This window comes from Cyprinodon variegatus, unplaced genomic scaffold (genome assembly GCF_000732505.1).
Source record: "Cyprinodon variegatus isolate N-32 unplaced genomic scaffold, C_variegatus-1.0 Scaffold791, whole genome shotgun sequence".
NCBI lineage: Eukaryota > Metazoa > Chordata > Actinopteri > Cyprinodontiformes > Cyprinodontidae > Cyprinodon > Cyprinodon variegatus.
This window is the reverse complement of record NW_015151244.1, coordinates 30,615-40,885: the sequence shown is the minus strand read 5'-3', so window position 1 is coordinate 40,885 and position 10,271 is coordinate 30,615. Positions and strand designations below refer to the sequence as shown.

General features: G+C 36.7%; 1 protein-coding gene across 1 annotated transcript in view; it reads left to right on the top strand.

Moving 5' to 3' along the window:
* The first annotated feature begins 2,231 nt into the window (after positions 1 to 2,231).
* Positions 2,232 to 10,271, top strand: part of cfap65 (cilia and flagella associated protein 65) — a 17,689-nt gene continuing 9,649 nt past the window's right edge. The window contains exons 1-18 of the mRNA XM_015396333.1: positions 2,232 to 2,462; positions 2,542 to 2,644; positions 2,778 to 2,944; positions 3,205 to 3,413; positions 4,516 to 4,652; positions 4,739 to 4,964; positions 5,076 to 5,341; positions 5,420 to 5,548; positions 5,659 to 5,876; positions 5,987 to 6,140; positions 6,323 to 6,451; positions 6,544 to 6,795; positions 6,888 to 7,027; positions 7,160 to 7,244; positions 8,909 to 9,046; positions 9,197 to 9,353; positions 9,490 to 9,618; positions 9,708 to 9,921. Coding sequence (XP_015251819.1) covers positions 2,263 to 2,462; positions 2,542 to 2,644; positions 2,778 to 2,944; positions 3,205 to 3,413; positions 4,516 to 4,652; positions 4,739 to 4,964; positions 5,076 to 5,341; positions 5,420 to 5,548; positions 5,659 to 5,876; positions 5,987 to 6,140; positions 6,323 to 6,451; positions 6,544 to 6,795; positions 6,888 to 7,027; positions 7,160 to 7,244; positions 8,909 to 9,046; positions 9,197 to 9,353; positions 9,490 to 9,618; positions 9,708 to 9,921 — 3,053 coding nt within the window. The 5' untranslated portion in view covers positions 2,232 to 2,262. The remainder of the gene's footprint in view (positions 2,463 to 2,541; positions 2,645 to 2,777; positions 2,945 to 3,204; positions 3,414 to 4,515; positions 4,653 to 4,738; positions 4,965 to 5,075; positions 5,342 to 5,419; positions 5,549 to 5,658; positions 5,877 to 5,986; positions 6,141 to 6,322; positions 6,452 to 6,543; positions 6,796 to 6,887; positions 7,028 to 7,159; positions 7,245 to 8,908; positions 9,047 to 9,196; positions 9,354 to 9,489; positions 9,619 to 9,707; positions 9,922 to 10,271) is intronic.

Below are 10,271 nucleotides of genomic sequence, written 5' to 3'. Positions count from 1 at the left end.
AAGACAAAGTAAAGTCAAAACCAGCCTGAAGAGTAAACTATCCTCACAGAAACAGTTGAAAGAAAAAGAACATTACATTAATGACTTAACCCTTTATAAGGCATTCAGTGAAATACTTTAAAAATCAAAATTTCAAGCCAATATATATATATATATATATATTTTTTTTTTTTTTTTTGGAATCAGGACAAAACCTTATTACCTTTGTAACATAACAAAAATATGGATGTTTTGGAGGAAATAATTAATCTCAATGTAATAGCAAGAAATGCCAAATTGCCCGAATATTATAAGAAAAACAATAAATTGTTTGTATAAGAAATTTATGAAAAACCAGTGGTGGTTCTAGACAAAAATGGACCAGGGGGCCAGGTGGGGGCCTGTGTGTTTCAATGGGGGCCCAGGAAAGCATGAAATAAAAAACGGGGCAAGGGATTCAAATATATTAAGATAGCTGCATGAAGTGAAATTTCTATTCAATTAGGTTTAATTGAAATTCTATGTCTTATTAGGTCAATATACATTCATAATTTAGGAATATTACATATTTTTTGACTTAATTTAAGTTAAAATCACTGCTTTCTATAATATCTGAATTAGAACTCAGGAAAAACTGATAAATTCAGCTGTAGAAAATTAGAGGGGTTTTTTTTAAATATTTTTTTTGGGGGAAAAAATGGAATCCTATCTCAATACCACTGAAGCTATCACCTTATTGTTTAAATAATTAGTAAAACAGAATTTGTAAAGAATTAAATTGATCCAAAAGACCTATCAGTAACCATGTTTGTTCAAGCGCATATCATCATTAGAATTTCTTTGAGTATTATTTCTTCAGAACAGGGGCCATAACAGGGGCCAGGACATGATATACAGGGGCACTGGCCTCCGTTGGCTCCTGTCTAGAACTGTCCGTGTGAAAAACACTCTGAGAGTGAAAGAAACACATTTTTTTTGGTACAAGATAACCTTAGAGGCATTAATGCTGATACTGGCACTTACATTTTTTTGTTTATAAACCTAAATATAATTGATAACTAGGGTTATTAACTTTTTAACGTTACTTTTTAACTTTTCAATTAGTTTTTTACCTTTTTTTTCATTCACTTGTTAACTTTTTTTTTTTCAAATTAATTTACTGTAGGTAATAAATCATACAAGGGCTCATCTAATTGGTCAAATACCAAAAAATGATGTACAGCCATGTAGCAGGATCTTTGCTGAATGACTGGATATAGATCTTGTGCTTCCAGACTGCACTGTGGGACAGGTGGGACTCCATTTGTAAGGGGTATTCCAGTGATCAAAAATGCTAACTTGCCCTATAAAGGGTTAAAGAAAATCCCCATAGCACTGCTGTAAAAGCTGTTTTTACTCACAGAACAAATTTGATTTAAATAGAATTTTAAATAAAATCATGTAAAACCTGGAAAAAAACAATTCTGAAACATTATCATATTCACAAGTGTTTTGATATGCTTATAAGTAACACGCAGTTGTACAGTAGATGAAAATGACTTGCTACATGTTTTTTTTATAGAGGCTTTAAAAAAAAGGACATTTTAGTGTGCATTAATCAGACAGTAAATATTGTGCAGCACCATCTTTGACTGCAAGTACATAGGGGTATGTTTACATCATATTTTCATATATAGTGACTCTCATTCTAATTTCCAAATTAGTTTAAGCTTATTCAGATTGTATGAGGCTCACTTCTGCACAGCCTCCTGTATTTTGCATTCTTTAATAGATATTTCTGCTTCGATTGCCCTGTATTCTTATCCCAACTCTGACACAGCTATACTGTACATTTTGAGAATGAGCATTCCCATAACATGCCACTTCCATCAGTTTTATCATGAAATTTCAGTTTTCCAAAAAGCAAATAGCATTTTGCAGGGAGGCAAAAACAGTTAAATAATGGTTTAACCCGATTAGAACAACCTTTTTAAACATGTTTGCTGTGACCGCTACTGAAACATTAGTCAGCTTCCATAGAGTTACTATTGACCAATTGGTTGTTTCTGTGATCAAACTCCACCTACCCACCTGTTACTTTAATTAGAGGACCATGTCTTGGTGGGTCAAGCCATACTCTCTCCATTTTTATATGGTAGATGAAACGGTCCTTTTGTAAATGTTCAAAGCTTATAGACTATACAAATAAAGTGAATTGATAGCAGCTAATTAATCTTTTATTTGATAGTTTCATTTTACTCAGATGTAGGTATTAATTCTTGTTATTTTCCAAATTTGCATACTATGCAACAACCTCCTTTACAGGAACCACATCTCTCAGACAGAAAACACTATAGAAGAAAATTTTCTGGCACCAAAAAGTCCTTCTTTGGTTTGGAAACCAGACCAGAGCTGTTATGGGAGGATTGGGTTGTCGGAAAAGAGTACACTAAGACAATGGTGTTAAGAAATGTTTGTAACAAACTACAGAAACTGCGCATAAGGTAATGCAAACTCACAAGCACAGCTTCCAATGTACTGTAAGATTAAGAGGACAACAAAGCCTCCCTTTTTTTTTCACAGAGCTCCAGCATCCAATTTTTTCTCAATCATAAATCCTGAAATTGCTGTTCTAAGCCCCGGAACTTCCTTCTCCTTACCAGTCACCTTTAGACCTCTTCAAAGGGTATGGTAACACACGGTTACATTCAACACCACCTTAGTGTGACAAAATCATTCATTGATTGTATAGCTTTTTGTCGCTAGTTTGTTTCTTGTCACTCAGCTGTTTTTTGTCTTTGCCTGATTGCGACGGACAGTGTGAGTATAAAGACAGAATTCAGTTTCAAGCTAAAGAGGGAAGCTTTCAAATACACCTCCATGCTGTGCCTCCACATTTTGAGCTGAAGGTGCCCGAAACTGTGATGCTCCCCCACTGTGCAGTTCAGCATGCCACAAAAACCAGGTTCCCACTAAAAAATGCCAGGTAACTTTGACTTTATTGATTTATGGTCATACAGTTATGCTTGTAATTATACATTCCCCCCCCCAGTATAGAAAATGATAAATTGATTTATAATTTTTGTTTAACAAATAATAATTTTTAAAAAAAATCTGTCGTAGACAAACTAAAGTACCTTCCTCATGAACAGTGAACCACCATACCTGTCAACAAGTGCAAAAGTCTGAGTGAACTTTTCCTGAACATTACAAAAAAACTCCTGATGTCTTTATTTTCTCTTCCAGTAAAGTTGTGCTGTATTTCAAATGGGACTGTTGGGCTCCCTTTAAGCTCACTCCAGAAAATGGCTTGTTAAAACCTGGTGAGGAGTGCCTGATCTTCGTGGACTTTCAACCGCTGGAGGCAAAGGTTTTCCAGCAGCAGGCACACTGCAGATTTGGAGAAGATGGGGAAAAAATGGATAGCTTCTGCACTGTGCTTCTACAGGGCATAGGTATTCCTAAGACTAGACAAGAAGTAGAAGGAAGTACCGGTAGCATAACAGAAGTTAACCAAAGTATCTGAGTCATTATGGTTGCACTTCGAGTATTATATGACTCAGAGTCCTCAAACAGGCAGGTTTCTTACATAAATGTTCAAAGAATGAGTTTCATCTGTTTAAAAGACGCAGTTTCAGCAGAAGTTATTTATAAAAAATGAGCGTTTGGCCTAATTTCAGCATAGCGGCAACAACTTTCAGTATATTTTTCTGCTATGCTGAAATATGTTGATGAAAACCTGATATGATTAAGTTCTCTGTGTTTTCTGCGTTTAGATTAACCATACCCCCAATAAAACCCCTAAAAAACTCATCAAGTGTTATGGACCAAGCAACCAACTCCAGGTGTCAAAAACCCATAGGCACAATATACGTGCAGCATAGGAAGATTATGCAAAACATATGACAGACTGCTTCTAAAATAAATAAAGCAGAATGACATAAAGCTTCAGGAATGGCCCTGTCCTCTCACCTATTGTAATGTTTAAACTTATTTTATGCCAAGAAACCAATAGATTTAAAAGTGCTCTACCATTTCAGATTATGTCTATAAAAGGGTGAGTGGTTGGGTACAACCAGCTAAGGCACATTAAAGAGGGTATGTACTAGTATGTTTGATGCTTAAACAAAACACAGTTATGTACACTTCTGACCGAAATTAATCTCCAAAATTAAATACTATTACAGATTTTACAAGTATTTTAACATTTCTCATTTTATTTGAACACTGCAAAAAAAAATATCTAGAAATAAGTAAACAATGTCTTAAATTAAGTGCATTACCCTTAATTTGAGCAGGTAAATAATATGATCTGCCAATGGAATGAGTATTTTTAATCCTAAAATAAGTTAATTAGATAATATACACTTGAAATTAGACAAAGCAATTGTTGTTTTCTTATTTTAAATGTAAATTGTCTTGCCCGTTCCATTGACAAAAGTGTCTCACTTACATCCTCAATACAAAAAAATGCACTTAATTTGAGCAAAGATGGCTTATTTAGATTTCCATTTTTTGCTGTGAAATTAAATGTTTTTTATTTTTGTTCATCTGCAGGCAAATATCCATATCTTCAATTACATAATCCCAGTATCAAAGATAAAAAAAGCCAAGTTGAACCCGAGTTACACTTTGGGTCTGTGGCTATTGGCCAGAGTTTGAGTAAAAACCTTCAGATCTCCAATCCTTCTCCTGTAAGAAGTCACTCTGCATGCATAAACAACCTAAATTTCAAAATTTGGATGTTCTCATCTTTTTCCTGTTCTTTCTTTTTGGTTAGGTAAATGTGTGTTTTTCTCTCTCACGGCTATCTGGGGGGTCAGAAATGTTTGAACCCGACTTCAGCTGGAACATCACCAGTGGCAAAATGGCGCCGGGTGAATCGCTCAAAGTTACTGTCACTTATTCCCCTGCTATGGTTGACATAGTCTCTGTGGAGTATTTGTGTCTTAATTGCAAAGGGGCACTCAACAAACCAAGGGTCAAACTCACAGGGAAGAGTGTAGGTAAGAGTAATATGCCTAAAGAAAAACAAACTGGTATTTGTTTTCTTAAAAAAATCAAGCAATGATTAAAAAGTGTTTCCTTAATATCAGAAATTATGTTCTTGCTTTAAGGCCCCAACGTTTGTTTGTCCTCATCTGTGGTTGACTTTGGGTATGTTGAGGAAAAAGGATCAGCAGTAAAAACAGTGGAGCTGCTGAACTCTTCCCCTGCTCAGGCCATCTATCAATGGGACATAGATTGTAAGAACAGTGTTTTTACTGTTTTACCAGCAAGTGGCACTCTGAACCCACATGGCCATATCAAAGTCAAGGTCCTCTACAAACCCACACACCCTATAGCACACCACAGAAAAGTGGCCTGTCTCATACTCCACAAGGTAAAAAAAAAGAGAAATACTTGCAAAATCCAAGAGAATGTTATATCTTTCTAAATGTGTTTCTGATCATACCCTCAGAAGCCTCTGTTTCTGGACTTGATGGGAACATGTCATTCAGAGCCTCAGCAGCCAGCAATATTAAAGAACTCATCAGAGTCTGTCTGTGATCAGCAGAAACTTCATAATACAAAGCTGAACCGACAGGGGGTGCCATTACTCACAAGCCTTATCACTTATAAATGTTAACTTTTTGAAAACATGATGCAGTGTTTGTCTATATAACTCCTAAATTTGAAATTGTTCAATTTTTTTATTAGGATCTAGATACCGCTTCTGTCATTTTGGACACACCCACAGATAATGATAATGAAATCAGTCTGGAACATATGGATCCTCTCTCCTCTCCATCCCTTCCATTTGTAACCATTGAACCAAGCGAACTGCTGTTCAACCACAAAACAACATCCTCTTTTTCTTCTTCATCTGATATCTCGCGGTTTGTGTCTGTTGCAAACCGATCAAAAACAAAACTCTGGTACGTCAACTTCTCAGGGACTTTTGTTAGCTAAAGTGGGAGGATCATGTGTTTCTGGGTGAAATGTTAACATGTTCAGTATAAACACAATGCTTCTCATTCCTTTCAAGCCTGGTGTGGACGGTTATCCAAGACTCCCCTTTTAGTGTTGCTCCTTCATTTTTTGAGTTGGCTCCACTAAAGTCGACCACCGTGTGTGTGACATATGAACCAAAGCAGATCAATACCCTGCATGGAGGAGAGCTTGAGTGCTTTGTATACAAGGTAGTATTACATACTCCAAAGTAATGGATGTATTCTATAAATCACACCAATACAGTTTGACTCCTGAAATTTAGGTGCTTCAATTTTTCTTAGTCTTTTTTGTTTGTTTGTTTGTTTTAAAACCAAACTACCCTTAAACTCACAAATGTAATAATACAGCTCTACTTCTCTTGATATCACAGAAAGATCCTAATGCTGAGCAACATGTTCCATGTCTGCCTCGGTGTATGACTGTCAGAGTAATCGGCCACTCTTTTCAGCCAGAAAAAGAGCGTTTCACCCCATGCTGCATTTTGAAACCTCATCAAGTGGTAATTTACCTAAACAGATATCGTAAAGCTTTAATCAGATACTACTTAAGTAAAAATGTAACCATTAACCATTATCATTTTTATCATTTTAGGTGTTTCCTCCTCTGAAAGCCATTTCCTGCCGGACTGTGCTGCTGCAGAATAACGGAGATCAACCTCTCACGTTTTGCCTGGACCACACATCAAACAATGCCTTGCCAAAATCTGTGCAAATCTTTCCAGCCTGTGGTTTGATCCCACCAGAAAAACACCAGATCATCACCATCAGGACAGTCCCCACAGAGGACAGTCCCAAGCAGGGCTACAACATTCCACTGCAGCTCAATGCAGCTAAAGTCAAAAAGGTTTCATACTACATAATAACACAAGACGAGGTAAAACATATTCACAATGATCTCAGAATTTTGACCTTATGTAAACTCTTCATCCACCCTAGGAACTGAACGTTGTGAGTGTTTTAGAAAAGCCAAATGTGTCTTTGGAAAGTGGCAACACTTTATATTTCCACCCAACAGCTGTTGGCTGTAGAACCCAGCACCCCCATTCCATCAGGAACCTAAGCTGTTTGCCCATCAAGTCAGTGGATTGATTTATGTTCTTATTCTTCTCCTGGTTTTCAGATACTTTCCTGTATTGTGATTATGCTTTGGAATTATCTTAGCATCAGTAACATTACATCTGGCTTTCTGTGAATGTTCTCCATGAAAGGTTCCAGTGGTGCATTTCAGAGGCAGAACAGCAGCTTATCTCTGTCGAACCAGATGCTGGTGAACTGCATCCCAACGAGAGCTTGGTGAGAGATTGACAGAGTTCCACATCCTGTATATTTAGTTTTAGTACATTGCAAAAGTAATCAGACCCCTTAAACATTGCCTGGCCTTGTAATTATAGGTAAATGTAGATTATACATGCTTTTATGTTTATTATCTATAAATCAACTGTAAACCTTTGATGGTGTGTCCTACCAGCTTTCAGTATCTACAGGTACAATTTTTTCCCCTTTCCTTTCCAAAATATTTTGCAAAGAAAATACAATTTCTAATCATCCCACATATTTCCAGTAAAATAATTTCTGTATTTTAATGCATATTATGAAACACGGAGGGTTTCTTATCTAAAATATAAAATTTTAATTCAGTTTATTTTTGTAGAACCAATTCACAACACATGTCATCTCAAGGCACTTTACAGAGACAATTCAATCAGATCATATAGTCAGATTGGTTCAAAGTTTTCTATCTTAGGAAAACCAGCTGATTGCATCGACTTATTGACTCAAAAGCAATCCCTCGCACCCAGCATGCTTGTAGCAACAGTGGAGAGTAAAAAAAACTCCCTTTTAACCGGAAGAAACCTCCAGCAGAACCAGGCTCAGTGTGAGCGGCCATCTGCCGAAACTGACTGGGGTTCAGCTTTGTTTTAACGTCTAAGGTTGTTGCCCATCAGAAAGATGAACCTCTGTCCCAAGCTCAAGCCTTGTGTACATAGCTTCAAACACATCCGTGTTCTAATTTGAGCCACATAAGTCAAAATCATCAAGTCAAAGTCAAGTCTTTTAGACAAGCCTACATGTTCTTTAATCTACTAAACAATAAACTACAGTACTACGTTTGTGAAATTAATGCAGCAGTTATTTTGAGAAAGAAGGATATTTGAAATATTATATATCCAAAACATAAAGTATTTCTGGTTAAAAAAAACTTTTTTTCTCTCAATTAAAATGTGTTATCTGCATTAACAATAGGGGGGATGAAATATGTACCATTCTTAAATTGTGGTCAGAAATTAGTCAAGGGGCCTTAAAGGGCTGTACAGTGTAACCACACTTTCATCACCCTTACTCTTATAGTTTGTTTTCAGGGTTGCCCTGAATTTAACTCTCTTCATCTTCTCCTCAACTTAAGAACTTTTCCTGAAGCATGATGCTGCCACCACTATGGCTCATTATGGAGCTGGTGGGTTCGGGAAAATATGTGCTGGAAAGTTAATTTTCCAACATATAGTAAATTCACATGAAGGCCAAAAAGTTTACTTTTTGTCTTTTATTATAAGATTGATTTCTTCCACATATTTTCATATCACCTATAATTCCTTTAATAAACTGTTAATTGGACTTCTTGTTTTTTCAGCCAATGCTACACAAAAAACAAATTTGTGGAGAGCACTTCTGATTCCTATCTTATGCACATTACACTAATTTGTTTTTTTTTTTGTAAAATTGCTGCAAGACCATATTTGTTGGAACTTGGCAAATAAACTCAACTTTAATTTAACTGAAAATGAATGTGTTGTTTTTTTTATTTTCCTGTAAAAACCCAATTAAGAAAAGTAGCTAATGGCTGTGAAAAGACGAAACATGAAGTTGAAAGGGTATAATACTTAGCATATCTTTAGCATAAGTTTGTGACTCATTGTGTTGTTTCGGGTAGTCTGCTTTGAAGTTTGCATTTTTCACAGGTGCAGATGTGGTCCTTCAGTCCTGTGGCAAAGAAAACATACACATTGAAACCAACACTCAGCTTCTGGAGCAATGAGTCTGACAAGATGCACCTAACCCTAGAACTGATTGGGAAGGCCTCAGCTGTCTCCATTGAGGTGGAAATCTCTTTGTGTTTTTTTACAGTATGTGCATTGTTAGATATTTTCTTTATTCTACCATACAGCCATAGAGTAAAAAAAGAAATTGAAAGAAAATTCATCAAACTACTCCTGCATGTTTTTTTGTTTTGTTTTTTTACTTCACAGGCAGTAAAAGAAGTCCTGGATGTGGGAGAGATTTTAGTTGGAAGCTGTCACTTAGTTGACATTCCTATAGTGAATAAAAGCCCCTGCCCAATTTATTTCCGTCTCTCTGTTCAGCAGATGCTAAGAGAACATCTTCCTAACTTTGAAGATAACAGTGGTAATCAGGGCTTTCTTTATGAGAGTTTTAATTTGCATATTTGATCTTCTTTAGTTCTTTCCATTTTGCTAGCATATGTGGTATTTGGGTTGTTTGCTTACTTTTAAACTAATCCTGTTTTTCCTGCCTCTTTAAGCACTGCAACTAGACTGTGAAACGGGAACAATTGCTTCACATTCCACTTTTTTTCTCCAATCCACTCTCAGACTTTGCACAAAAGCCCAGTACTTCTGGGCCATCAGCTACCAGATTGTAAATGCCTCTGGTAAACAGATGATATCATCAGACAGTAATACATTATAACCCCATTGTTTATTCTATATATGTTTCACTCTGTTTGCATTTTTTTCCCAGGCTCTAGTTTAAGCCGTCCTCAGAATCTGTGTGAAGTGCAGGCTAAGGGGGTGTACCCCACCTTACAGGTGATGGATGCATGTAGCAGCGGCAGCATGGCCAGGCTCTCTAAGCAATATTTGTGGAAACTCTTCTCATTAGACAACCTTAATGAGCACCTGCTTTCCATGCCCTCCCCTGCAGAGGTTTCTTACAAAATACCCACCAGACACAGGTTAGTTGTTCTCTATTTTAGTGATAGTAGGTTTACAAAAAATAGAGTTTGTATTAGACATGAAAAAAAAATCCACAGTTTACTTCCTTCTTTAGGAAGAACTATTCTCTTAAAGGTACACTATGCAACCGGTGTTGATTTTCCAGCGAAGCTCCCCCCAGAGGGCGAAAGTAAAAGTGCACTGTCGTAAATATGCACAGCTGTTCTCCCGGTTTCTCCGTCAATCCAGGCGCGGTTGTTTTGAGCTTTTTTTTTTTTTGAGCACACTGGACGCAGCTGGCGCAACAGAAGCAGCGAGTTTACATGCAAAGTCAATGGTTGACGCGCGTCAAGGCGCAGCAAAAGGTCCC